We start from the raw sequence: 26757 nt of genomic DNA, 5'->3' as shown, positions 1-26757 counted from the left end.
TGTGGTCACCAGCTGGTCTTGGTTTCCTGGTTGAGGCAGTTTTGAAGCATCTGTGCTAACCAGGGCTTGGTTAGAGTCAAAGCTGGGATGATGTTTTTCCACTTTTTAGGACTTTTGCTTTATATTGCAGATAGTGGTTATCTGCAGTAATTTGGAGATGAATTACCTTCTTCCACCTCTCTTCTAAGACAGGCTCACAGGTTTGCTCCAGTCTGTTTTACACTTGTGATAGGTAGCCACACAGCACTTCATGTATGGTCTGTTGTATGTTCTCTGTTTTCTTACCTTCTGTTTTCCAGGATGCTTTAACAGCAGTCTGTGTCTTCAAAAAATAAAGCAGAGTTAGCTGTTAGAGGAGAACGTACCACAGTTCCTCTGCCTCTGCAGGTTGATCTCTGAACATAGATGCCTGTATCTCCTTTGTTTCCACTTACAGTGGATGTTGTAGGCCCAAGAAATTTTCAGTGCACATCTTATGTCTTAGCTCCTTGAGCTGTCTCACAAATTGAGTGTTTCAAATCTCCTGTTGAAGGTTTTGATGTCTCCCCTGAGATGATGCAAAGAAGGCTGCTTCATTGTGGGTTGTCTCATTCTAACTTCCACTGTGAGGAAATTTCTTATTTGTTGTTTTTTCTTTAAACTGAAGCTTTCAGATGTGTTCTAGAAAATCAGAACATGGCTTGAACATTTGCACTTGCTTCTGGGTCTGACTAAGAAGTGGAAGAATTACAGGGATGTTGTGATACGCGGTTTGATTTCTAAAATATCTCCAGGAGAAAAGAGAAAACTTCATCTCTCCTTTGTCACCTGGGGAGCAGCTGTCCATTGTCCCTGGGAAACAGACACAGTGCTGTTCTCAACATTTGTAGTGGGGGACATCAAAAAAACACCCATGAGTTACTTCCCTTCTAACAGCCATGTGCTCTCTGCTCCCTTCCAGAAGCATGGTGGCATCTGCCAAGTGCTGCATGTTCTTTCTTATTTACTCCCAGGAAAAATGTTAATAGACTCGAGGCCAGGAAATAGCACAGAAAACATATTTAATTGCTGTATTCTCTTGTATAAGCCTAAAAATCCAGCTGTGCGCGCTCATGCCTCTTCTCAGGTACCATCTGAAGGGTTTATATGCTGCCAGCTGCACAGACGGATCTCTCTGCCCATAAGGGACAAACTCCTGAGGTGTTTCTCAGCAGGCTGCCAGCCTTACCCAGTGCTTGTCCTGCTCCCACCTGGCACAGCAGCATACTTCTAGCTGGCTTAGGATGAAATGTTGGACACCAGTGAACTGCATTTACACTTGCTCAGCCCCATTCAGCGGGATGAAGAACTCGAGCAAGGAGAGGAGGCTGAGCATTCCCTGCCTGATGCCCAGGCATGCTGCAGAGCTGCTGCTTGGGACCACACTGGCCAGATATGAGCCACCTGCTGCAGAACTGGGAGGCAGTTGTGTCACAGCAGGTAAAACACACACTGTTCATTCCCTGGAGTCCTCTGGAGGCACTGTGCTGTGAGCTGACCTAGCAATGCTGATTTAAATCTGATCCAGGGAGAGACATTGATCCCTGGTTTCCTCTCACAGTAGTGAAGTCACAGCTTGGTTGTTCCTTCTTTTCACAGTAAAAGCAGTTCTCTTGGTGCAGGAGGAGTGCTCTGATGAGACACTCAGACCTGAGAAACAGCACAGAGATGTCACGTGCTTTCTCATAGCTCATTTCTCCTCCATTGGCCCCCTTTACAGCCGGGTTGCGTGGAGGTTCTGCGACTGAAGCCCACAACACTCTAGCAGGAGTGAGAATTTGGCCTGAATGCATCACTGACTCAGCTTTTCTTCTAGCCAGCTCTAATAGCTTCCCATCACCCACAAGCAAACAATAAGCAATACATCCCTGTGCACCGTGGTTCGGCTGTGTCACCGCTCTGCAGGCGCGAGGTGCCTATGGTCAAAATACTGCCACCTTCTCCAGCTCCAGCTCCTCACGGTGCCTCAGCTGCAGCACGTGGATCCCTGAGCGAAAGCTGGCGCAGAGCAGCGTGGAGCTGTCACAGGCAGCCAGCGAGGCCAGCGGTCCGGCTCCCTCGAGGCATGCAGTGGCCAGGCAGGCTGAGGAGGAAAGAGAAAAGTCACTCTGACACCAGGTGAAAGGAGAAGTGAGCGAAAGAAAGAAAGAGGTCTTAATATGGGAGATGATCAGATTTCTGCTTTTTATCCTGTCTTGAATTAGTGCACGCGAGGAGGTGCTCAGCCATAGTGAATGTGGAAGGCCAGTAGGTTTTGCTGGACTCAGTGCAAAGCGCATCTGTGACCCTTCCCCAGAGGCACTGTCTGCCCTCTGCATGAGCACTGAGATAACAAACCTGTGCTGCAGTGGGGCCTGGCAGGCAAGCAGCTTTGTGTCTGGCCCTGGTGAGGACCCAGCGCTCAGCCAACCCTCTGGCATGCGGAGATTCCCATTCAGGATGGTGATCACAGCTGCCCCCTCCACACTCCAGTGCAGCCTGTGTTCCTTACGACTTTCCTTTCCTAAGGAAAGCACTGCAGTTCTCCTGTTCTTTTTGATTTTCACTGTTTGTCTTTCATTGCTGAACTTGGAAAACCCATCATTGCTTCCTATTAGTTTGAGGAGGATGCCCATCACCTCCAGACTCGTGCACCCAGACACCCTTCTTTGCTAGAGGATGGACACAAATTACTCTGGTGCTCATCTCTACCCAGCCCTACAGCTGCATGAAAACCCAGGGCTGGCAGGCACGCCACTGTGTGCTCATCGCCCCAGGGAGACAGCAGCCTGTCTGTTATCCCAGGACAGTGCCCTGCCTACCTGCAGTGTCCCGGTCCCAGACCTTCACTTTGCTGTCGTATGAGGATGTGGCAATGCTGGGGGTGAGAGCAGGACCCCGTGGGAGGAACACACATGAGGCTGTGGTCTGCAGATGCCCTCTGTACTCACACACTCGGCTCCTGGTCTGCCGTAGGTCCCACAGCTGCAAGGCAACAAGCAGTGCTCAGAGCTCGGGCTGTCACTGCCACCTGCCAGCACGGAGAGGTTTTAAGAGAGAGGAAGGTGGGTTTGGTTAAAGAGCTCCTCACTCATCCTCATAGCACATCTCTGCCTTTATCCCCGCCAACGTGCACATCCCACAGCACTTCAAGACCCCAGAGAGGTTTTCACCATTTATCCAAACATGCATCTGCAAACAAAATCCCAGCACTTTAATAAGGAAGGGTATTTGCTGCTGCAGAAGACTGACCGAAGGGATAGATGGGGGGGAAACTGAGCTCCAGCCCAACCAGTGACTCCAGGAAAGGCCAAAGCAGTGAGAGCTGTGCTCTGCTGCAGGCAGAGCCCTGGAGCACCGAGCTGCCACCCACTGCTGTGTGCTGTGGAGATGGAGAGAAGAAGCAGGAGGTGGACTGGGTGCCCTACAGACTCACCGTTGCTTCGCAGCCCTCCCCAGCAAATCCGCTGCTGCTGCTGACGCAGTATCGCCCATCCTGGCTCACATCACAGCTCGTCTGGATGTGCTGCTTGCCTGGGAACGTGTGTGCCACCTGCAGCTCCCGGCTGTCCCACATCCTGGGAGCAGAAAGAGTGGGGATGGGGACGTGGAGGCATTACTGTACTACAGGAGCCCTTGGTGCCCTCTCTGTAGCCCTGCTGTGCTCCTGTACTTTGCCACCACAGAGCAGCCTCCCTCCTTTCTGCAAGCCTTTACCCAGGGCAGCTGTGTGGAGCTCTGAATTGTTCTCTTTTGTGCCCACAGGCGGTGCCCAGTGCTGCTTGCAGCTGCAGATGCCCCCATGCTGTCCTCCCACAGCAGGAGACCCAGCTGAGCCAGGAATGGCTTCCAGCCAAATGTGAGGCTGGCAGATGGGGGAGAGCGGGAAGACAGGAAAAACAAGTGCTCCAACAACCCCCTGTGCACTGACACTGCTGTACCCATCGGCACATGGCCTGGGCTGCAACTCCCACAGAATCACAGAATGGCCAGGGTTGGAAGGGACCTCAAGGATCATGAAGCTCCAACCCCCTGCCACATGCAGGGCCACCAACCTCCACATTTCATACCAGCCCAGGCTGCCCAGGGCCCCATCCAACCTGGCCTTGAACACCTCCAGGGATGGACGGGGCATCCACAGCCTCTCTGGGCAGCTGTTCCAGCACCTCACCACTCTCTCTGCAAAGAACTTCCCCCTGACATCCAACCTCAATCTTCCCTCCCTCGGCTTAAAACCATTTTCCCTTGTCCTGCTGTTATCTCCCCTTTCCAAGAGTTGATTCCTCTCCTGTTTGTAGGCTCCCTTTAGGTACTGAAGGCTGCAATGAGGTCACCCCACAGCCTTCTTTTCTCCAGGCTGAACAGCCCAGCTCCCTCAGCCTGTCTTCATAGGGGAGGTGCTCCAGCCCCCTGATCATCTTTGTGGCCCCATCTGCGGCTGCCTCAAAGGATTTACCTGATGGTTTTATCCTCTGATGTCTGGATGACGTAGGGCTCCCCAGGGACCCAGCACAGATGTGTTACCTGCAAAGGGGAAGGGATAGGTGGTGGTGATGCTAGGATTTGGGCTTAGGCAGGGAGGAACCTCTGCAGGACACAGTGCAAACAGTGGAAACGGAGGTACCCGAGGCAACGCTTTATCTACTGCTTAGCAAAAGGGAATTAATAAATTGCTGTACATCTGTGGGTGCCTTTGTGCTCCTGGAGGTGCAGTTCCGGAGGAGAGGAAAACCAGCCTTAAGCTGATCTCCAGAAGCATCAGTCAGTCTTCGTGGTGTCTCAGGGGTTTAGTGCCAAACTCAGAGCAAATTCACTCTCTAGGGCTTTGCATGCAAGGGCCCAAAGCTGCCATTATGGGATGCAAAGAACCAGAGGCTCCTACCAGGTTCCTGGAGAGAGCAGCTCTGCACAGGCACTCTCCAGTCTCCACGTCCCATTTGCGAACGGTGTTGTCTCGTGAACCTGTGCACAGCCGAGACGCATCTGCAAGAGCGAGTCAGCATGCAAACACTGCCATGTACAGCAGGAAGAACCACTGTGAGGAGTGTGCTGCTCATCACCTGGGCTCACAGCCAGTCCAGTAACCACCAGCTCATGTCCTGGGAAGCGCTGCGTTGGCCCCGAGGTGCCATGGAGCTCCCACATCATTACTGTTCTGTCCCGGGATGCACTGAAGACTCTGTTGGAATCTTGGGTGCAGGTGACCTGCAGAGAAACAGATGGAGAAACGGGTTGGGCTCCAGCCTGGCCGTGTGCTGGGAAAGCACAGCTGCTGAGGCCAGTCTGCTTCCTGCCCATGGCAGCGCTGTGACAACAGACATTGCTGACAAGAAGGGATCAGTGCTGAGGTTGGAGAGATCCCTGGCTCAGCTGTGCTGCCCAGAGCCACTCACACCACAACGAGTGCCTGCAGCCCCGGGCAGGTCTTGGTGAGCAGCAAAAGGGAAATGTTGGCAGTTCCCATCACTGCTACAGAGACACAGGGATTAACCTGCTTCCCTGGGGTGAGCGCAGAGCTGCTGAGCTGTGGCTTGGATGGCATGAGGTCAGATATTTCCCTGTATGGCAGCACAGCAATAAATGCTTCTTGTCTTGTACTGGGTCTCACAGGAATAAGCAAAAGCACATTCCTGAATGCAAAGACGCCTCACTGCAACATTTGAAACCCTGCTTTGAAGCCCACGTGCCAGAACTTCCTGAAAGGAGACACTACAATGGACATCGTGTAGCAACTCATCCCCATTCCATCCTCAGAAAATCCTTTTTATGGAAAAAAGAAAACTTTCTTAGAAACACAAATGAGCACATTGCACAGTTACTGTGAGCACTGGGAGGTGTGAAAGGTGAGAAGGAGCACAGGGGACTGCTGGGTGCTGCCCAGTCACCCCAACAGAGCACAGGAGCACCCTGCAGATACCAGACTGCCACTGCTGCTCCTGTTCTGCTTTGAGGCAGGAGAACCCACAGCACTCCTTGATGCTCACCTTGGTGACCTCGTGCTCATGGCTGACGAAGCGCCCCAGCACAGCTCCGGACCTCCAGTTACAGACAGCCACACTCTGCAGAGAGCCAGGGGAAGGAAGTCAGTGGTGGCAGTGGAACAGGACACAGAGGGCTCACACACAGCCTTGGTCTGTGTTACACCGAGCTCCTACAGCAAGCACAACTGCCTTCAGAGCGCATCCCACCCTCCCCGCCACCACATCCTCCTTATTGAGGGTCACAGAGGGACCTGGATTGATTGGATCGATGGGCCAAGGTTAACTGTATGAGTTTCAATAGGGCCAAGTGTTGGGTCCTGCATTTTGGTCACAACAACCCCAGGCACCCCTACAGGTTTGGGGAAGAGTGGCTGAAAACCTGCTTGATGGAAAGGGACCTTGTTGTACGGATGGACAGTCAGCTGAAAATGAGCCAGCACTGTGCCCAGGTGGCCAAGAAGGCCAATGGCATCCTGACTTGGATTAGGAATGGTGTGGTTGCAGGACTAGGGAAGTCATTCTGCTCCCATGCTTGGCACTGGTGAGGCCTCACCTGGAGTTCTGTGTCCAGTTTTGGGCACCTCAGTACAGAAAGGACATGGAGGTGCTGGAGCAGATCCAAAGAAGGGCAACAAGGCTTGTGAAGGGCTTGGAGAATATGGCCTATGAGGAGAGAGTGAAGGAACTGGGGCTGTTCAGTCTGAGGAAAAGGAGGCTGAGGGGAGACCTTATGGCTCTCTTCCAGTATCTGAAAGGTGCTTACAGCAAGAGAGGGGTTGGCCTCTTCTCACTGATGACAGGTGACAGGACGAGGGGAAATGGCCTCAAGTTGCGCCAGGGGAGGTTTAGGTTGGAAATCAGGAAACACTTCTTTATAGGAAGGGTTGTTCAGCACTGCAATGGGCTGCCCAGGGAGGTGGTTGAGTCACCATCCCTGGATGTGTTTAAAAACCATTTGGATGTGGTGCTCAGGGACGTGATTTAGCAGAGGGTTGTTAGAGTTAGGGCAGCATGGTTAGGTTGTGATTGGACTCAATGATCTTTAAGGGCTTTTCCAACCTGAGTGATTCTGTGATTCTCTGATTCTCTGACCAATCTGAGTGATTCTTTTGTTCTCTGATTCTATTGTACCTTATCCTTTCCTCCTGACACGCAGAGCTCTGGTCTGACAGCAGCCACGCAGGTGACCGCATCGCTGTGCGCAGGGCTGTGCAGCTCCACCACCCCACCACGTCCTGGCCTTCCCGTGGGGCCATCAGCCCTGCAAGCGGCAGAGGGACAGCAGCAGTGTGTTTTAAGGTCAGATATTAGGACAAATTTCTTATCAGAAAGAGCGGAGAGGCAGTGGCACAGACTGCCCTGGGGGTGGGGGGGTCCCTGGAGGTGTTCAGGAAATGTGGAGATGCGTCACTGAGGGATGTGGTCAGTGGTGGGAATGGGTTGGGGCTGGGGATGCTTGAGGCCTTTTCCAACCTGAATGATTCTATGACTAAGGGCAGACCATTGGCCTCCAGAGCTCTGCCTTAGCAACTTACAGGGGGTGTAAACGGTCACACCGACACGCTCAGCCACTCCTGTGAGTTACATTTTGGATCCCATCCCCCCAGAGGATCCAGGCAGCAGCAAGGCTCAAAAATAAAGATCTGATCCATAGATTCAATAGTGAAACTAAACTCACATGCTTGAAATATTCCCCATTCATCCAGCCCCTTTAGTAACCCAAGATATGACCATCTGAGGATGCTTTACCCATACGTGGCCGTGTGCAAGCTGATCTTACTCTGCAGTTTCCCCATCCCACCGCTGAACACACAGCATCAGCTGCAGGCAGCAGCACGGAGCATCACAACGCCGGGCTCAGGCACTCACTGCTGGGACAGGGCTGGGTGCGAGGAGATGCAGCATGACCAGAGATCCAGAGAGATTTCTGCTTCTCACACATCCAGGATAAAGCGCTGCTCCCCCTCCTCTGGGGTCACATGCTGGGGGATGCCCACACTATGCATGACACCCAATGGACACCGCCTGCAGGCACAGACAGAGGGCAGCCACCAATAAACCCATTTCAATGGCAGCAAATTACCAAGTCCACTAATTGGATTCTCTGCAGATGAAGATACACCAATTGGATTTAGTCTGCGTTAGGCGTACGTTAGCGCTCCCATCTTCTGGACAGGTATTCTGCCAACAGAAGGTCAGAAGAAAACCCAACTCCTAATTACTTCCTACTGGAAGAAAATGCATGCATTCAGTCTGCCCAGAGAGTGGGAAGCTCCGTACCAGCAGCACTCTGCAGGGGTCGGTGGCATTCCACAACACATTCCCTTTCTAATTTTACCCTGGCAGCCTATGTGATTAGCAATTAGTAATACCAGCTAATCTCAGCCTGCTCTATCCACAAGCTTGCATGTTCCAAAGGTGCAGAGAACCGCCCAGCTCACAGCTCCGGGCAGCCTTACGTTGCTCATTCACTTCCTTCCATCAGAGTGAGCATCAAAGCACTTCGGGACATTGGGAACAAAGGTGTTTTTTTCTGTGAGCAAGAGAATGCTGGGAGTTGTTTCCCCTGCAAAATAAAACGGCATGAGGTGCTAAGGCTTAAATTCTGAGTTAAATTCCGGCCCTTGGTTGGGCTCCTGCACCAGCTGTGCCGTTTTTCCCACAAGCACAGCCATCCATCCTTCCTGCCCCGATGGCTGCAGGGAGAGCAGCGCCGTGCCGGGCAGCGGCCGCGTCCTTCTGCCCTCTGCAAAGAGCGGATCCTTCTGGGTCCCGAAGGAACGAACGGACGGGGCTGTAGCGCTCGTAGCTTCCCTATGGGTTTGCCACGACCCGAAGCCCCTTTCACAGCACGGAGCCGCACTCAGGGACCCCCCGCCCACCGGGAACCTCCCGTCCTCCCAATGCGCCGCTCCATAGAAACCAGAATCAAAACCAGAATCATTCTTTTTTAAACCAGATTATCATTTTTTAAAGCCGGCCCTCACGTTGCCCGGGGTGCCGTAGTGACACCGCAGCGATACCCGCACGACAGAACGAGGGACCGACGGCACCCCGGCGTGCGGGCACCGATTCCCGCACACTCCTTCCCCCATCGCTACGGCGCCGGCGGACCTCGCGTACGTCCGAAGGATGCCGGCAGAGGCCGTGCTTCCCGCAGCCCCAGCGCAGCCACACAACCTGATGTCCCCCCGGGAAGCATCGCCTCGCACTCACCGCGGCCGCTCCGTGTCCCCGCTCCGTATCCCCGCTCCCTGCGGTTCCATGGAGACGGGCGGGGCGGGACGGGGCGGAACGGGGCGGGCGGCGCTGATCCCTCCCGGCCCGGCCCCGTCGCACCGCCGCCCCCCGCACCTGCGGCAGGTGCCGCCGCGCACGCAGCATGGCCCGACGGGGAGCGGAGCCGCGAGCGCTGCCCGAGAGGGCGGCTGAGCTGCGGGTGAGCGGGTGGGGGAACGCCGGGGGTCCTCACCGGGGGAGGGAGGCGAGCGGGGTGCCGAGGGCCGGGCCTGCGCCTGCGCCCGGTCGGGGGTGCGGAGATCTCCCTTCCTCCCTCCGCCCTGAGGTTTCCGGGGGTGGCTGCGGGGGGCTCGGTGCGAGTGAGTGGGGCTGCGTGCGTGAGGGGGGGCTGAGGGGTTGCGGTAGGGATGTCCCGGCTCTGCCAGCCCCGCCGGTGCCGGGCCTGAGCGCTGCTCTGCTCTCTGCGTTCCAGAACAAACTCGTGGACCGATGCGAGCGGCTGCAGCTGCAGAGCGCTGCTATCGCCAAGCACGTGGACGAGGTGCTGCCCGCCAGGAGCCAGGGTGTGCTGGTGAGTCCGTGCCATGTCCTGGAGCAGAGCCGGTCCCGGGGCTCCTTGGCACACAGGTGTTGGTGTGCTGCCATCCAACATCATGCTAGAATCACAAAATGGCCCGGGCTGGAAGGGACCTCAAGGATCATGAAGCTCCAACCCCCTGCCACATGCAGGGCCACCAACCTCCACATTTAATGCTAGACCAGGCTGCCCAGGGCCCCATCCAACCTGGCCTTGAACACCTCCAGGGATGGACGGGGCATCCACAGCCTCTCTGGGCAGCTGTTCCAGCACCTCACCACTCTCATAGTAAAGAATTTCCCCCTGACATCCAACCTCAATCTTCCCTCCCTTAACTTCAAGCCATTTCCCCTTGTCCTGCAGTTATCTGCCCTTGTAAAGAGTTGATTACCCTCCTGTTTGTAGGCTCCCTTTAGGTACTGAAAGGCTGCAATGAGGTCACCCTGGCTAGGCTGGCATCTCATCTTGTCCTGCTCTGCTTTGTGCTTTACTGTCCCTGAGAATGAAGACAGCTATTGTGGTCAGCACTGTTTTTTGCTGATGGTGACTCCTGGCAGTTCAGAGGAGGGCTGGCATTTGGGACCCAGGCAGAGCAGGCTGTCGTTGCTCCCCTGCTGCAGTGGTTAGTGGTCAGTGTGCAATTAGTTTGTGTGCTGGTTGGGCCAGCAGGCGGTCTGCAGGCTTCGGGTCGGTTGTCCCATTCATCTCTGTTTGCATCACTGTTGCTGTGGCGTGGGCTCAGTTAACAGGGCAATGTGAAAAGCTGAGCCCTCGGGGGCTGTGGGTGTTCATTTGGGTTGCAGTTGTTTCTCCTCTCTTTTCCCTGGCAGAGCGCCGCTAACAGCGCACGAGAGTTGGTCATCCAGAGGCTGATCTTGGTGGGGAAGGTGTGTGAGAACGAGGAGCAGCGGCTGCTGGAGGAGGTGCACGCAGAGGAGGAGCGGGCACAGCAGAGCATCCTGACACAGCAGGCACACTGGACGGAGGCACTGCAGAAGCTGTCTGCCCTCCGCACGTACCTGGTGGACATGATCACCAACCTGGACGACCAGGGCTTGGTGGTGAGTGCCCCTCCCAAGCCAAGGGATGGTCCAGCTGGCCCAGAAACAGCCTCGGTTTTTCATCACGGATGCTCAGACTTAATTATGATGTTGATTAATTTGTGCAGCGACAGCAGGCAGTTGGAATTGGGTTTCAGGTGATCCCAGCAATCCCCCCAGGCTTCTAGGTGGGTGTGATGTTGCCCACTTGGTGCAGGTCAGACTGGGCTGTCAGCTTTCTGCTGCCCTGTTAATAAAAATATGGTCCTTGGGAGCACCTGCAGCTCTTGGAGGTCCATCCTGTTGTGCAGCATATACCTCTGTCTGAGGTATTAACCATACAAAGCAGTGTCTGCTTCCCTTTGCTCAGTTGCTTTTCCAGCTGCTAAACTGCATTTTACTAATTGGCTCCTCTTGCTTTAGATGCAGGCAGGAAGGCACTGCACCTCCTTCTTGCTCTTAGCTGCTGCTCATCATATCTAACCTGATGGAGAGGGCCATAAGACCCTTTTATTTCTTCTTTTGCCAAGTAAAGGAGGAGGAATAGCATTCATAAATTCTCCACCCTGGGTGCTTGGTGTCGGTATTTGTTACAAACTGATACGTGTCATCTCATGGCAAACTGAGAAGCACATAGTGAACCCTGCAGCTCTGAGCTGGGCTCTGAATTTCTGCTACTGCTTTGCTAACTGATGTTGCCAGAGAAGGGCCCAATGTCAGCAGCTTTAGGAGGAGTGGAATTGCTCACAGCATTGTCCGTCTTTTGCCTTAGGGTCTGTAACCCTTGCAGCACCTTTACCCCTTACTGAAGGCTTTCAGGGTTGTTGGCTGCTAGCACAGGGTGCTTCTGCAGTGCTCCAGAGGTGGGGAGGAGGGAGGGACACGGGACAGAGCCTGACAGACAGACAGGGCAGGGGTTTTCTCACCTGGACAAGGCAGGATGCAGCAGTAAGAGACTCCAGGTGCATCCAGCCTGGTGTGTACCAAAGGGCAGGGGTCCAATCTGCTGCTTTGTGGTTCCCAACACCAACCTCCTGTAGGTCTCCTTCGTGTTTCCCTTGCAGCAGGCGAGCCAGCTGTGTTTGCAGTCTCCTGCTCCCCACAGCTTGCAGGCTGTCTGGAAGGCCCTGTGCTGTGCCCCAGAGCCGCTGCCAGCTTGGCAGAGCTGAGCTGTAGGTACAGGAAACATGCAGCATCCTCAGCTGTTCCCATTCATTTTCTGAGGCAAGGAGTGAAAAGCACAACAGCCACAAGAAAATGGATGTTGGATGCTTGCTGAGGCCAAAGCTGTGGTCAGGGGTGGTTTCTGTGGGTCAGGAAGGAGACTGGTGCTCCCTGGGTCCCTGGTTTGCTGTGCCCCAGCCTGGGTTTGGGATTTTCTCTGTGGGAATTTCAGCTGTGTTGACTCTTTCTCTCCTTGTCCCCAGAATGCAGAACAAGAGATCTTCGAGAGGTTAGTACCTGCCTGCTCCTGCATTTCCTCACCCCTTCTCTGAGCCTGCCCAGCACCTCCTGCCTTCCCCCAGTGGGCAGCACGCCACAACTCTGCTCTTCCCTCCCTTGTTCTGAGGACGAGGACAGAGAACAGGGATTCTCATGTATCCTCTGGTCTTTGCTTCAGAAGTGCTGGGGGCCGGGCTGTGCAGTGCCCCTCTGCAGGCACCTACAGGTGCTCTGGCACTTGCTGGCAGGAGACTTCCTCCAGCCCCTCAGAAAGCAGCACAGCTCCGCCCTGGAGGCAGGGTCACATTGCCCACCCGAGGAGCTGGCCTGCTGTTCCTGTCTGCAGCTTTCCTGCAGAGAGCAATAAACCACTGCAGCACATCGTGCCTGACAGCACTGGATGAGCTGATGTGTGCCGAAGGCTGCAAGGACCCAGCAGGTCCTTAACCTCATTACGTGGGATCTGCAGTCCCAGCTCACTCCTCTGCTCTAGCAATCAGGCTTTGTCCACAGAAAACCTCACAGGGAAACCCAATGCTCTCCCTGCAGCCCGCCCATTGTTTTCTCCTTGTATCTTGATGGCTGGTCTCGGCTGCATTGAACCTGCATGGGCTGCATAAGGAAACTGTTGGCTCAGGCTGCAGGGTTGTGTTTTAAAACTGAAGTCCTTTCAGAAGGGGCTGTGATCAAAACCAACCAGAAGTATCACTTTGGAGGAGAGCAGTTTCCCTGCAGTGAGTGCCACTCTTGTGACTCCTCCAGCTCATGTTTCAGTGCTCCTTCCCCCAGGTCTCTGCCACCACCTCTTAGCAACTGTCAATTAATCACCAGATTTCAAAGTAACTGCTGTGTCTCTTTGCTAGGACAGAGTTGGCAGAGGGAATCTTAGAGCCACAGGAGTCTGCCAAGTTAAACTTTAATCAGCAGTGTGTTCAGAGTCCGCTGCTGCACCGGCTGTGGGCCTCTGCGGTTCTCTGCTGCATGGCAGGTCAGTGTCCTATCAGATTTGGATTTCTGCAAGCTCATTTTGCACCCTGGGTGCAGTGTGACCACCCTGAGGCTGTGTCCTGCCCCAGCACTGGAGGACTTGGCACCTCCTGTCCCCCTGTGCTGCCTCACCTCTGTGTGCTCCCTGGGGCTCACCGAGTGGGCAGCAACAGCTTCAGGGCTGGGAGAGCAGGCAGTGGCTGTGAGCAGTGGCTGTGAGCAGCTGCAGGTGGCTGTGAGCCTGAGGAGCCATGTCCTGGTGTGCTGGGGCAGCAGTGATGGTGTGGCAGCTCTGAGCAGGAGTGGTTTTCATCTGGCAACAATCAGCGTGGATGGCTGATTGTGAAATGTTTGCTTTCCCAGGATGTTGTTGGAGCGTTCAAATGTATTTCTTGTTCCTCAAAGGTGACACCCTTCACAATTTGAAAAGGTGTCCATCGCCTCTCCCCAGGGTTACCTTCCCAGTGCTCACATGATAACTCCTGACTTCTGCTCACCTTGCTCTTGGTGGGGATGAGTGCTCCCCAGATCCCTTTCAAGTGTGTGTGCTTCTGAGTATCACTCTAAGGTTGTTGTGTGTCAGCTGTGTGTGGCAGATAGTGCCAACGTTTGTGTCTTCTGCTGCTCCACCTTTGAGATTAATTCAGCAAAATCCTGCAGTTGCTATTGGCAGAGCTGAGCAAGTTCTCAGATTTTTTCCCAAGTCAGCCTCTAGTTGCCTTTGCTGTGATGTGGTTTTCCTATGGATTCCTTTCCCAGTCACATCCTTGCCAGCTGTGAGGACCTTGAGGCACCAAATCACAGTGCTGGGTTTATAGCTGCACACATTACACTCTGATGCTTTTTTTTTTTCGTGTGTGTGTGTAGTTAGATTTAACACACCACTGTCATAGGGTGCCTGCCTGTCTCAGTAATCCATAGTCCACCCAGGACATAGCTTTACAAATTTAGTATTAACTGCAGTAGCCCCAGCTTGCATTAAGACACAAAGTCCCATAAAGCCCTTGGCAGCATTCTGGGAGGGCTCTGGTCAAAGGGCCTGCACTCACACGGTGCCTGTGTTGGGCTGCGAGGGTTTCAGTATCAGGTGTGGAAATAGGAACTTGGCTTTTTCCATGCAGTAAAATGTGTTGTGATTAACACGTACCTACTGAGCAGACTTATTACCTTATCTCAGCCCATTCCATTGTGTCTCTGGAGTGGCAGCCCAGTGGTTTGGTTATCTGGGGGCCTCGTCCTGCCAGGTGCTGAATGCTGGGCAGGGGCTGATGGAGCAGGAATGGGCTTTGTATGGCTGAGCTCCTCCTACAGCCCAGCCCCACAGTGTGGGGTGGCACAGCAAAAGGCTCACCTGCTCCAGCCCCATTTCTTCATCAGCTGAAGGCATAAAATGAATGAGAAAGAGTGGGGAAAGCAGGGCAAGGAAAAGCACTGGACAGGGAAACTGCATCTCCTGGGAGTGGGCAGAGGTGAGTCATGCAGGCAGCAGCCTTTCCCCTTTGCTTAGGGATTTATAGGGCAGGGGAAATATTTGTGCAGCTACTCAGCGCTCACACCCCCTCGTGGGCTGCTGAGGTGTGTGTGGAGGAAGGGTGGCACAGGGAAAGTGTGCAGGTCCCGCAGGGCTGGGTGCTGCCTCTGTGCTGTGAATGAAGGACCTGTCCTTGCGTCACAGCAAAAGAGACGAGCAGTGGTTCATCCAATTCCTGGTGCCACCTTGTGAGGCTGTTCCAAACCACTCAGGGCTGATGGACTGTTCTGAGCTGATGAACGACTTTGGGCTGAGTGTGCTTTGTAGCGGGGAAGGGATTTCCTCTGCCCATCCCTCCTTGTCCCTGCAGGACCAGCTTTGCTGGTTTCCCCAAGCAAGTGCCATCCTGGCGGGCTGCTGGCTCACCTTGGGGAGGAGGAGCAGGGACAGGGAGGCTGCAGGGACAGGGCTGGGGTTTGGGTTTCTCCCTGCCATGCATAGGAATTACACCCTAAGTCCCTGCTCAGATCACTGCTCTCCTTCACACTATTTGGTAGCCTGTCTGTATGGGACAGGAACCCCAGGCCGTTGCCTTAGGTGTGTTCTGGTGCAGTGAGTGCAGATTCCTGCCTGGATTTGGCCAGTGGCTCTGAGCTGTCTCCTTCCATCCCTTCTCACACCACTCTGGGAAGTGGCAACACAAGTGCTGCCCTTATCACCATGGGGAGCAGTTGGGCCCATCGCTGTGGGGGTGGTTCCTGGGGTGGTGAAGGCCCTCCATGTGCTCACTGTGTGCATCTCTCCCAGGCTCTCAGGAAATCAGCATAGACGAGAAAACCGTCAGCCCCCACCTGAGCCTGTCGGAAGACAAGAAAACCCTGACCTTCAGCCCCAAGAAAGCAAAGCTGGACTTGGATGGCCCTGAGCGCTTTGACCACTGGCCCAACGCTTTGGCTGCTGCGGCTTTTCACACGGGGCTCCACGCATGGAAGGTCAGCGTGGAGAAGAGCTGTGCCTACAAACTGGGGGTGTGCTACGGCTCGCTGCCACGGAAGGGGCCTGGCAATGAGGCCCGTCTGGGCTTCAATGCTGCCTCCTGGGTCTTCTCACGCTACGACAAGGAGTTCAGGTTCTTGCACGCCGGTCAGCCCCAGCCTGTGGAGCTGCTCAGGGCCCCAACTGAGATTGGTGTGCTGGTTGACTTTGCGGGAGGGGAGGTGCTTTTCTATGACCCCGATTCCTGTACCATCCTCTTCTCGCACAGGGAGGCCTTTGCAGCACCACTCTACCCTGTCTTTGCGGTGGCACACCAGAGCATCTCGCTCAGCCAGTGAGAGGTGGGCTGCAAACATACGGCTGTATGGACGGTGATTGTATACACCACACAGTGCCTTCAGCATGTACAGTGATCAGAAAAGACTTGCTTTCAGCCTGTACATCTGTTCTCTTGTTTTACAATGGCTTTCATCTCCTTCAGGCTACAGAGCACATGATGTTTGCCCTCCAGGACCCAGAGCCAGGACCTTTGGGAAAGAGCCAAATCACTCTCCAAGCACCCCACAGGAGCACAGTGCCTTCTGAAGACTCTTGTCAGCTCTCCCCAGCTCCCATGCTGTTGGAGTCCTCAGGGCTGGGAGGTGCTGCAGCAGGAAGCAGAGCTTCCACTGAGCCCAGTTCAGCATGGGAGGACCTTGGCCCTGACACCACAGTTTGCTCAGCAGAGTCGGGAGTGCAAGGTGGGGAGAGCAAAATTGTGAAAGCTGGAGCATGGGATCAGTGTTTAACACCTGGCTCTGCCAGTCCTCTGCGAGTGAATCATTTAATTCCTCTTCAGAACAAGGGCTTCTTTCCAGCTCCAATGGGGAGTAGCGCAGGCAACAAAACACTCCATGCTGCAGGAATGAAAATTATTTCAATCTTGACTAAAGGTTTTAAGAGCTGTTTGGAGAAATGAAAGAGAATTGGCAGAAGGCATGGAAAGCTGTAGGGGACACTTGGAAAGAGAAGCCCTAGCAGCAGAAGGGACACCATGAATTGGGGTTGTCACCCATGTGAGAACCTACACTGGGCAGGGGCACTCTCATGGACCATCAGCATCTCCCAGAACAGAGGAGCAGCAAGAGAGGAGCCGTTAGCATTGACCTGAATGGAACTGCTTGTTCCTAGGGCTTGGCAAGGTTGAGCATACTACAGTGATAACAGGCAGCTGATTGAAGTAAGAAAGGTGTTGGACTGACACTGAGCTTGGGTGAAGGAAAGAAATGCATTTCCTTGGTGTTTAAAAATTGTTATCTTTATTTCTTATTTAAGTTCTTTACTATGAGAGTGGTGAGGTGCTGGAACAGCTGCCCAGAGAGGCTGTGGATGCCCCGTCCATCCCTGGAGGTGTTCAAGGCCAGGTTGGATGGGGCCCTGGACAGCCTGGGCTGGTACTAAATGGGAAGGTTGGTGGCCCTGCATGTGGCAGGGGAGTTGAAGAGAGTCATGATTCTTGAGGTCCCTTCCAACCCAGGCCATTCTGTGATTCTATTTCTCAGTATCCAAATCAGTAATTAAGTTTGCTGGCAGTAAATTACACTAAGTAAAATTCTGCATCTCCAGACTGCTTTGCCCACAACAGGAGGGCTGTGACTGCTTCCAGCTACAGCTCCAGAGGAGAGGGAGCTGCTTGTTGAGGTGGCAAACCTCCACGTGTGCAGAGACTGCTTTGCTGGCAGCCTGTCCCCAGACAGCTCTGCAGGAATCGGTGACTAAGAGGTAACTATCAGTCTGCCATCCCTCCTGATGGAATTAATTTGCTGGAGCATAGATGGATGAGTGTAAGTGAAATGCTTTCTGTGCTGCACCCAGATATACTCCCCAGCTACAGCAGCAGAAGGCCCCACCCAACATGAAGCACTTGGAAAGAAAACAGCACAAATGCTGTGTGCCAGGTACACTTTATTGCCTGAATGTTGCTCCTGCAATGTGGGCAGGGCCTCTCCCCATGCTCAGAAGCGCTTGTTTCTTTTCCTTACCCCAAACAGCAACAAGAAGTCACAGTCCAGGAGCGGATCACCGCTCAGCAGCAGCATTGGTCCTTCCAAAGGGCAGCTCTTGTTGCTACCCCTTCTCGATGACAGCCAGGAGGTGGCTCAGCGTGGGCAGGATGTGTCCCGGTGGCACCTCTGGCTGTGTGCTCTGCCCAGGGGTGTGGAGCAGGAAGCTGTGCATGCCCACCTCCCGTGCTGCCCTGTAATCCCTGCTATAGTCATCCCCGATGTGGGCCGCCTGCTCAGGCAGCACCCCACCAAGGCGTAGGGCTGTCCTGAAGATCTTCGGGTCTGGCTTAGCAACACCCACAGCCTCAGAGGTGAGCACAAAGTGGAAGTGGTGCCGCAGGTTGCACTGCACCAGGATGCTTTCCAGCCGGTTATCAAAATTGGAGACCACACCCATGTGGAGGCCGTGCTGGCGGCACCAGCTCAGGGTCTCCCCAGCTTCTGGCAGCAGCTCCCAGTTGTGTGCACTGCAGTAGTCCCGGTAAAGGTTTTCCGCCATCAGTGAGAGCACCGCGTCTTCGTGCACACCCGCGAGCCGAAAGGTTTCCTTGACGACATCCACCCACCACTGCCTGGAGCTCAGCCCCTCGGCCCGGCCGTAGTTGGGGAAGCGGCGGCTCTGGGCCCTGTAGGCCGCACGGAAGGATTGGCTGAGCGCCTCCGGCTGCACCTGGACGCCGTGGGCCTGAGCTTCGGCCGCATAACTCAGCCCCACGGGCTGCCGGAGCCGCAGCAGCGTGTCCTTCACGTCCCACGTCAAAAGGCGCAGCCTGAGCATCGCTTCGGTCAAAGTTAGGATTAAAGGGAACCTACAGCACACGGGGGCGACAGCATGACGCACCGCGGGCCCGTATCGGCCTCGGGCCCACCGGCACTTGGAGGGGACCAGCCCCGATCTGGGGCCTCCGCTGAGGCGGGGGGATTTGGAGGGGTGGAGCGGAACGGCCCCGCTCAGCCCCGGCCGCGCCGCTGCCTCAGGCCGTGCCCCAGGCCGGGGCTGCGGGGCCAGACCCAGGAGCCACTAACGCTTCCGGTTCCGCCCCAGCGCTTCCGGTTACTGCCCCGGCACTTCCGGCCCCGCCCACCGGCTCAGGCCCGCCCCGCCGCCGCCTCCTCCCTCAGCCAGCGCAGCAGCTGCGGCGCGAAGTACGTGATGATGGCGTCGGCCCCTGCGGGGAGGAGAGCGGATGGGAGGCAGGGGCCGGGGCGGGGGATCGAGGCAACCTGGCCCCGTGCCTTCCCGCTTCTCACCTGCACGCCGGAAGGCGGACATGGCCTCCATGACCGCGGCCCTCAGGCTGAAGGCGCCCGCCTGCGCCCCGTGCCACAGCATGGCGAACTCTCCCGAGACGTGGTACACGGCCAGGGGGTGCGTGGGGTGCTGCAGGAAACGGCAGGGGTCAGCGGGACAGCGGGGCATCGTCTGTCCAACCCGAGAACTGGAGCTCTTCAGCTGTGCAGTGTCCCCCTCTCCCCACCGGTTTTGGAAAGGTGCCGTGGCTGCCCCCAACCCACTTCTCCTCTGGGGACACCTGGTGTCCGCAGCCGGGCCTTACCCGCTCCTTCACATCCCGCACAAGGTCCAGGTAGGGCATCCCAGGCTTCACCATCAGCATGTCTGCACCCTCACGCACGTCCCGGTCCTGCAGGGAGAATGCACACAGTCCCTGCAGCTCACAACTGATGGATGTATCCTCAGAATTTCTGACCCAGTGATTACTTTCCCAGGAGTCCAGGACACAGAAGGGGCCCCCAGCGGCCACAGGAGCCCACAGCTGGACCCAGAACCTCATCCCTTGTCCCCGTACTCCAAGCCACAGTCGGGAATGGAGTGCCCAGCTCCTTATACATATTCTTCAGTCTCTGCGGTCAGCTGATGGTCATCGAGGTTCTGACTTGTGCAGGGCAAGGACCCTTGGCCATCTTGGATGGATGAGTTTTTTAGTCCCCACAAAGCCACAGGGCCTGGCTGGACTCACCACAGCTCGCAGTGCCAGACCGCGGGCGCCTGGGGGCAGCTGGTAGCAGCGCCGATCTCCAAAGGCAGGTTTGGATTGTGCAGCATCCCTGGGAACAAGTAGGGCACAGGGATCAGTGCCTTCAGTGAGGCCAAGCTGGGACAGCGGCCAGAGCAGCTCCCCCTTCCTTCCCATCTGACTCAGGATGGGGCGTAGCCCCAGCAAGCCTCCACACCCACAGCTTTCCTCATGCCCATAGGGTTGGGGTGAAGGTGATTCAAATATTCTCCTTTTGCTTCTAAGTCCCTCAGGAGCTCCATTGGGGTCCAGGCCTTTCTTGGGATGAGCTCTACCTGCTGGGTGAGCCAAGGCTCATCCCAAAATACATTCTCTGGTGCAGTGCAGCCTCCCTCCTTGCTGCTCCTGCAAATATGGGATGTTCCCATCTCTGTAGAACCTCACCTGAAGGGTCCGTAGAAGCATGAAGCAAACTTGGCACTGTAGCTCATCACTGAGACCTGCAGAGGAGAGTGGGGCTGTAAGGGCTGGAGCTCTTTGCTGCATCCCAGCTCGAGGGTGGAATTCCCTCCTACAGTTTATATTCTGTCCCATTCCTCTATCCCCTGCCAGAGGCCTGGCACCTCACTGGCCCCATGTGTCTTGCCAAGAACTTTCCCTTCCTCCATGCACTAGGGCAGGAAAATACCTGCAGCATGTCCTGAACAATGTGGAGGTTTGCCTCTTCCACTCTGTGTTCAGGCTACTTCAAGGTGCAGCCACCCGTTGGGGTTGCTCCCATGGCACACACATTTCATGCTCACCTTGTTGCCCATGTCGTTGGAAATCAGAGCCTTCTTTATGGCTGCAATGCGCCCATCCATCATATCCGAGGGGGCAACGATGTGGCAGCCTGCAGGGGGAGGCCAGAAATAACAAGCCCAAGGCTCTATCTGCCTGCAGGAGGGGGTGACCCTAGGCATCTCCCTCATAGGGCTGAAGGAGGTGTCTGGAGTCCCTGCAGCTCCTCTAGGGTTGGCAGGTGGATGTTTCCCCAGCTCGGTGGAAGCCCTCCCACTGGAGCCAGGCACGGTTTGCTTTTGGGCTGACTATAAGTGAGAAGGGGCAAGGTGACAAGAGCCATGTGTGGTTGCTGCTGCTAGGTACTGCTCACCTGCTTGGGCATAAGCCAGTGCCACTTCTGCTAGCCGCTGGCAACTGGCCTCATTCTGGATGGTGCCATCTTCCCGCAGGATGCCTGGAAGAAAAAATGAGTCAGGCAAGGGGCAGGACAGTGAGGTGATGGTGTCGATCCTTGGAGTTCTGTAACAAGCTATAGAGACGCTCAGAGCAACAGCGGAGAAGGCGTTAGAGCTGGATAAAGAGGGGCTGAGCAGGAGACTAACAATGCAGTGCCCACAGCCAGGACTTGACATGTGAGTGCTCCAGGAAAAGGATTTCAGTAATGGGGTACCTAGATGGGTGCTCAGACAGACTCAGGGATAGGGAGTGGGTTCTTGATCCACCTGTACTTCCTACCCTGACTGCAAAATTCAGGTCATCCATGCTCAACACAGTGCTGGGAAGTTTTGAGGCAGGTGCTGGCCAGGCCCCTCCGGCACCCAGAATTTCTCACAAGAAAGCAGAAACCCCCAGAGACTCTTGGTAAGAGGAAGGTGCCTGAACAGCACCCCAGTTCCCCATGCTGTGTGCTCACCGCAGTGCCCATGGGAAGTGTAAGGACACAAGCAGACATCACAGGCAATGAGCAGCTGTGGGAACGTGGAGCAGATCTTCCTGATGGCCTGGATGGCAGGTGTGTCTTCTGCATCTGCAGCAGAGCCTCTCTCGTCCTGCAAGAAGAGAAATGCCTGAGCACACAGAGCTAAGGGCCTCCCACCAGCTCTCCATGGCCGCAGGTCATTCCAGGGAATGTTTTTGAACTATGAGACCTCTTACTGCAGAGTGGTGTGATCACCATTGGTGGAAAAGGGTGACAGAGCAGCAACACCAAAATGAGCACAGATCTTGAGGCCTCTCTGCAACAGCTCACAGTGCAAGACTGGATCAGGAGGAGCAGCACAGGATGTGCTCTTCTCAAGCTCCAATGCTGCTCTCTGAAATGCAGAGCTCTCTGCTCTCATCTCACCACTCATACAGAGAAATATAGCAGAGGCACCCAGAGCTACTGGGAGTGTTGTGGGTATTGCTGCAGTTTCCCGTCTCCGTCCTGCTCTATGGAATGGTCTGCCACAACCCCAAACTGCCTGTGTTTTACTGGGAGACCCTCCACCCCCACAGTGCTCCCCCACATCTCTGTGGCCCCCTCACCTGCTCATGCACACTGACCTTGGGGACCTTGCTGGGCACCCCGAAAATGAGCACACACTTCAGACCATCCTCAACAAGGGGCTGTAGCATCCCCTCCAGCTTGTTGACTCCATACCTGAGAAAACCAAAGTGAAGTGATGCTGCCAGGCACCCAAACCTCCCCTAGAGGGTGAACTGGATGGGAGCCATGCTGAAGGCTAACCTGGAGACCCTGCATCACTGCCACAAGGCAGAGGGGGCTGCTCACATACAGGGGCAGGGATGCTCAGCTGCATACAGCAACCACTTGGGTACCAGCAGCCCATTCTGCCCTGGGACCGGCATCTTTGTGATCCAGCAAATACACTGTGAGTACACCCAGTGCCATCACACAGCCCTCTGACCTGAGCAGTGCACCCAGCTGCTGGCCAGGCCCTGCCTGCTGGGCCACTCAGGAATGGACCCGAGTTAATCATTAAGTTGGATGCCGGTGCACACCAAGCAGCAGTGGGAGATATAGGGGAGGTGCTGCTGAAAGGAACAATCCAGGTCCTTATCTGGGATTACAGCACAGTTATCTGCCAGGCAGGGACAGAGCAGGGAGCCTTGCTCTGTCTCTGCTCTGAAAAGATGTGTGTGTCCTGCCCTTGGATCCCTTATCTCAGCTTTCCTGTTGCAGCCCTGAGCAAGCCAGGCTTGGGCTCAGCACAGTGTGCAGGGTGCAGGGAATCGTGCCTGGCATGGCACAGACTGCAGGCTCTCCTGTATGCATTCTGCTTGCACAACCATGGCTGAGTGCCCAGGGCCAGCAGATTGGGTGCTCGGAGTAACAAGGTCCTGTGTGACTTGACCAAGCTACCAGGAGCCCCTCCCATGCTGACCCACCTTCCACTGTCCAACAGCAAAAGCTGATGTGGAAAACCTGCCCAACATACCCTGCCCCTGGGAACATCCCACTCTGGCCTCTGTCCAAACCTAGCAAACATAGCAGGATCTGCCCATCTTACAAGGCTGAATGCAGGACAAGCGTCCACATCGAGCTGCTGTTGGCCTCACTTCCAGCTTCTCTGTGTACCCAAAGGAACCCTGCCACCACCCAGCATCCCCATATTGCTCTCCTTCCCTGCTTTGAGCAGAGGGATGTTCCCACCCTACTTGATGCTGGGGGGTCCTCAGGGCAGGGAATATGTACAACAATACAGGAGTGTTGCCCTGTCCTGTGCTCATCTCTAGCTGCAAGGCAGCTCCTGGCTGGCTCTGGCCCTTACCTGGCCTGTCCTGGGAGGCTGGCAATTGGCTCCACCACATCAGGGCTGTCACTGCAAAGGGCAGATGGGACAGAGATGTGAGCACTGGGAGTGAGAAGGAAGACTGCAGATGGGCTGTGCCCACAGAACTCAGCCCCCGCCCCACACTTGTCCACAGGGAATCTTTTGGGGAGTCTCAACCCCTCTGACTGCTCAGGGGATACCAATGCCTGTCGTGCTATGGCCAGCCAACCTGAGTTTGGTCCCCCAGCCCAGAGCACCACGTGACTCACGTGACAAAGATGGGGTAGATAAGGTTGGAGGCATTGAAGGTGGTGGCTGTGCACTGCCATGAGCGCAGCACAGGGTGGAAATAGCCACTGTGAAGGAGTGAATCTGCCTGCATCTTGGGAAAGCACGAGGATGTTGTGAGAAGAGACCCTGAAACAGCAAAAAAAAAAACCAAAAACCAGGAGGTCAGGGACTGGGTGCCACTGAAGCACTTTTATTGCTTTATGTCTAGATCAAACCCTTCTCGCCCTGGCAGATACCAGCCTGAGACTAACAGGCTTCCACACAGGAAATGAGCCCTGCTGACTGGGAATCACAGCTGCTGCTCAACTGGTGACTGTGAGATGGGGAAAAAAAGAACACGATGGCCCTGCATGCTGCCTCTGCTTGGACATCTGCGAGCTGCAGTGAATTCCCCAGGGCATTTGCTTCCCAGGCTGTGGGGATGAAGCAGGAGCTTCCGCCCCATAACCCAGTAAATGCCATTCCTCCTCTGCTAACATCAGCCTGCGGGCTGTGCACCGCCCTGCCCAGCCACAGGACTTGTCTGTAACAGTATTTTCTTCTTCCACACCTCAATGATAATCTTGTGACTGGGTAATTTAGATGTACATTTCACAACAACAAACCCCTGGCTTACCCAAGCCACACTCCCTTTCCCAAAGCACACATGGGGTGTCAGCACCTGGCTGATCTCCCCAACACTAAACCTCAGTGCTCCTCCACCAGCGCTCAGCTGAGGACACACCAACCTCACTCTGCTCGCCAGGACTGCAGCCCAGGAATGGCGTCCTACACCACAGTAGAGCTGGGCAGGAGATGGCTCCATTCCTCTGGGAAACTTTAATTGGAGGTGTTCCTGCGTTTTACACTGGGAGAAGCTCAAAGACCCTTCAAATATCCCAACATGGAGCCAAGTTGTCCATCTGCACCAGACTGAACCAAGCTGTTTGCATTCCTGGTTTGGGAATGGAGCGACCTCTTGCTTACTTACACAATTACATACATAAAAGGACTATAAAGACACCATGTTGGTGCTCATGCATGGTATGGAACAGCTGGCAGCACGCAGGCAGTGTCCTGGCACTGCAGGAAGGAACGCCCAGCCCAGGGTCGCTGCTGCTCCACACAGCAGAGCCCCTGGGAGGCTGGCACTGCCCAGGCACAGCTCCAGGCAGCAGAACAAAAGGCTCAGTGAGCACAGCACACCTCGAGAATCCAGAAAATGCTCTGAGCGCTGATCCCATGGAGGGGGACGGGTAGGAACAGAGGCAGCAGCTCCCTCTGTGCTGTCACGGACAGATATCAGCCACAGCCCACACTGGAGAAGTGGGGAGGGCTTGTGCAGAGGAGATAACAGCAATGCAGGGGGACCCCCGCCCCTGGCCCCCCACAGGGGAAGCTGCCATCAGCTGAGCTGAGTGCTGACACTGCTCAAAGGGCAGCAAGAAGGGGCTGGGGAGCACTGCCAACAGCTGGAGCGGAAAGCTGAGCTCCTAGGAGACACAGTGGAGCTACGCTAATGAGGGCAGGTTAATTAGCAGTCAGTAACAAAGGACAACGTGTTCAGAAGGATTTTATCTTTCAGATAGGATCTGGAAACGGTGTGCTCAGAGATGCCATGGGAGCACACGCACTGACAGCACGGGAGTGACAGCACAGTTTGCAGCACTCACTGCTCTGTGACTTCCCCGTGTTTTCTTCCCTTTGGCCCTAAGCCCTGGCACTGCTGGAGTCCTTGGGTGCAGAGCCAGGCAGAGCTCTGCGCCTCAGCACCGGGTTCTGCCACCATGTGGTTGGTGTCTGTGGCTGGCTTTGCCACGACGGCCAATGGATGAAGAGCACAGCAGCTGGCAGGGACCCATAGGGATCACTGAATCCAACCCCGGCTCCACACAGCACCATCCAAACCCCAAGGCCACGGCTGAGAGCAGTGTCCCAGCACACCCTGAGCTCCGGCAGCCCGGGGCTGTGCGCACCTTTCCTCAGCCCCAGCCTGGCCCACCCCGACAGCTCCGCGCTGCTACAGAACCCCCAGGGCTCTTCCTGGAGCTGCCTGTCCCCACTCTGTGCACAGTCCCGTCCCAAGGGCACAACCCGCTACTGTTACACTCCCTGCAGTCCATGCCCGCCTCCATTTGTCACGATCTCTCCCCAAGGCCTCCCTGTCATTAAGGAATCCCGGGGCTCCGCACGCCCCGATACCCGTCCGAGCTCCTTCCCCGCCCGGCGGCGCTTGCGGGAGGCGGCGGGAGCGCCGAGCCCGTGGGTGACCGAGCCCCTGCGGCCGCTACCCTCCGTCGCAACGGGCCGGGCCGTGCGGGGGCCTCCCGGCCCGGGAGCGCTGCGTGCCGGCCCCGGGCGCTGCGGGCCGCCGCTCCGTGCGTGCAGCACCGCCCGAGCTCACAGCAGCGCCCCGCAGCGCCGAGCGAACCGCGCTCAAACCCCCCTCGACCCCACGCTCACCTGCCGCCGCTTCCCGCCGCGAGAGCACAGCTAAATTTGCATAGCCCCGCCCTCTGATTTGCATAGCGACACCCCTCGGCTCCTCGCAGGGGAGGCGTGAAGTCTCGCGGGGCGGAGCGCGGGAACGGGCTGGCGCGCGCTTGTTTTGGCGCGCTCCCAGTGGCGGGACGGCCCCCCTCCCCCCGACCCCCTTCTCAACCCCCCCCCAAAACCCCCCGCACAGGGGTGGAATGCGGGCAGATCGGAGCCCCGCGCCCGCCCCGCACGCAGGGCCGTGGCGGCTGCTGCTGCTGCTGCGTGCTCAGACGTGCACTTCAGCCACTGGAAACAGCTCATTTATTAACAACGGCAATCAAAGATTCAAGTTGTGTAAAGAATTTAGCTTTTATTTAAATACTGGTCCCTGGCGGAATACACGTCCCAAATACATACTAGAAAACTTAAAAAAAAAACCCACAAAACCAAGCAGAATAAAACCCCCAAACCTAGAAGGACAGCTGTTTTTGTTCTCGAGATCTTGGGAAGACATCACCAAAAAAAGCAGTCCTTTCATCTGCCACTGCCTCCAGACAGCAGAAGGCAGCCAGCAGCACCTCGTTGGTTCAGCTCTTTTTGGGCGCTGAGGGCCTGTGGAGTCACTGTGCCACAGAAATGGCAAAGGCAGGGCGGCCCTGCAGCGCCTTTCCAGAACACGAAGGGACGCGCTGCTCC

The 26757-nt window shown here is 55.7% G+C and overlaps 4 protein-coding genes across 8 annotated transcripts; 1 reads left to right on the top strand and 3 right to left on the bottom strand.

The window, feature by feature from the left end:
• Positions 1–54: 54 nt before the first annotated feature.
• WDR31 (WD repeat domain 31) lies at positions 55–9471 on the bottom strand. 4 transcript variants are annotated; one of them, XM_090121656.1, is made up of 12 exons: positions 9195–9249; positions 8438–8544; positions 7728–8003; positions 7110–7239; positions 5982–6056; positions 5058–5202; positions 4880–4980; positions 4454–4521; positions 3434–3575; positions 2820–2982; positions 1979–2101; positions 55–1668 (listed from the first exon to the last, which is right to left on the bottom strand). In XM_090121656.1, exons 3-12 carry the CDS (start codon positions 7772–7774, stop codon positions 1574–1576), a joined length of 1089 nt encoding a protein of 362 aa, XP_089977782.1. In that variant the 5' UTR covers positions 7775–8003; positions 8438–8544; positions 9195–9249; the 3' UTR covers positions 55–1573. The 4 variants fall into 4 exon arrangements, with proteins under 4 accessions (XP_089977782.1, XP_031457369.2, XP_089977781.1 ...); XM_031601509.2 differs by lacking the exon at positions 55–1668 and having other exon boundaries at positions 1711–2101; XM_090121655.1 differs by lacking the exons at positions 55–1668; positions 8438–8544; positions 9195–9249 and adding an exon at positions 9451–9471 and having other exon boundaries at positions 1711–2101.
• On the top strand, positions 9259–17152 carry BSPRY (B-box and SPRY domain containing). Of its 2 annotated transcripts, XM_031601507.2 has the most exons (7): positions 9259–9417; positions 9691–9789; positions 10626–10856; positions 12263–12288; positions 13142–13266; positions 15544–15728; positions 16214–17152. In XM_031601507.2, exons 1-7 carry the CDS (start codon positions 9361–9363, stop codon positions 16688–16690), a joined length of 1200 nt encoding a protein of 399 aa, XP_031457367.1. In that variant the 5' UTR covers positions 9259–9360; the 3' UTR covers positions 16691–17152. The 2 variants fall into 2 exon arrangements, with proteins under 2 accessions (XP_031457367.1, XP_031457368.2); XM_031601508.2 differs by lacking the exon at positions 16214–17152 and having other exon boundaries at positions 9262–9417; positions 15544–16207.
• A 507-nt stretch (positions 17153–17659) lies between these two features.
• On the bottom strand, positions 17660–18555 carry HDHD3 (haloacid dehalogenase like hydrolase domain containing 3). Its single transcript, XM_031601504.2, has one exon. The coding sequence runs from the start codon at positions 18553–18555 to the stop codon at positions 17839–17841; it is 717 nt and encodes a 238-aa protein (XP_031457364.2). The 3' UTR covers positions 17660–17838.
• Positions 18556–18817: 262 nt separating this feature from the next.
• On the bottom strand, positions 18818–26174 carry ALAD (aminolevulinate dehydratase). The gene is made up of 12 exons (XM_031601503.2): positions 26047–26174; positions 23583–23730; positions 23311–23361; positions 22082–22178; positions 21450–21585; positions 20907–20990; positions 20557–20645; positions 20198–20253; positions 19757–19844; positions 19334–19420; positions 19029–19158; positions 18818–18946 (listed from the first exon to the last, which is right to left on the bottom strand). The coding sequence occupies exons 1-12, from the start codon at positions 26108–26110 to the stop codon at positions 18867–18869; spliced, it is 1110 nt and encodes a 369-aa protein (XP_031457363.2). The 5' UTR covers positions 26111–26174; the 3' UTR covers positions 18818–18866.
• Between the last annotated feature and the right edge of the window lie 583 nt (positions 26175–26757).

This window comes from Phasianus colchicus, chromosome 19, assembly GCF_987193195.1.
Source record: "Phasianus colchicus chromosome 19, bPhaCol1.hap1.1, whole genome shotgun sequence".
NCBI classification, from domain to species: Eukaryota; Metazoa; Chordata; class Aves; order Galliformes; family Phasianidae; genus Phasianus; species Phasianus colchicus.
The sequence above is the reverse complement of the archived record's forward strand: the minus strand, read 5'-3'. Positions and strand labels throughout refer to the sequence as shown.

What these genes read in the sequence shown, in the direction of transcription:
- WDR31 (XM_090121656.1), bottom strand. Translation starts at nt 7,774, where the DNA reads ATGGGGAAACTGCAGAGTAAGATCAGCTTGCACACGGCCACGTATGG. An exon ending in CTGCTCTCTCCAGGAACCTG is followed by an intron (nt 4,522 to 4,879) that starts GTAGGAGCCTCT and finishes TCCCCTTTGCAG; the next exon opens with GTAACACATCTGTGCTGGGT. An exon ending in CGTGCTGCAGCTGAGGCACC is followed by an intron (nt 1,669 to 1,978) that starts GTGAGGAGCTGG and finishes GCTGTTTCTCAG; the next exon opens with GTCTGAGTGTCTCATCAGAG.
- BSPRY (XM_031601507.2), top strand. Translation starts at nt 9,361, where the DNA reads ATGGCCCGACGGGGAGCGGAGCCGCGAGCGCTGCCCGAGAGGGCGGCT. An exon ending in CCAGGAGCCAGGGTGTGCTG is followed by an intron (nt 9,790 to 10,625) that starts GTGAGTCCGTGC and finishes TTTCCCTGGCAG; the next exon opens with AGCGCCGCTAACAGCGCACG. An exon ending in GAACAAGAGATCTTCGAGAG is followed by an intron (nt 12,289 to 13,141) that starts GTTAGTACCTGC and finishes TCTCTTTGCTAG; the next exon opens with GACAGAGTTGGCAGAGGGAA.
- HDHD3 (XM_031601504.2), bottom strand. Translation starts at nt 18,555, where the DNA reads ATGCTCAGGCTGCGCCTTTTGACGTGGGACGTGAAGGACACGCTGCTG.
- ALAD (XM_031601503.2), bottom strand. Translation starts at nt 26,110, where the DNA reads ATGCAAATCAGAGGGCGGGGCTATGCAAATTTAGCTGTGCTCTCGCGG. An exon ending in AGCCTCCCAGGACAGGCCAG is followed by an intron (nt 22,179 to 23,310) that starts GTAAGGGCCAGA and finishes TGGTTTTCTCAG; the next exon opens with GTATGGAGTCAACAAGCTGG. An exon ending in TGCTTCTACGGACCCTTCAG is followed by an intron (nt 19,845 to 20,197) that starts GTGAGGTTCTAC and finishes ACTTGTTCCCAG; the next exon opens with GGATGCTGCACAATCCAAAC.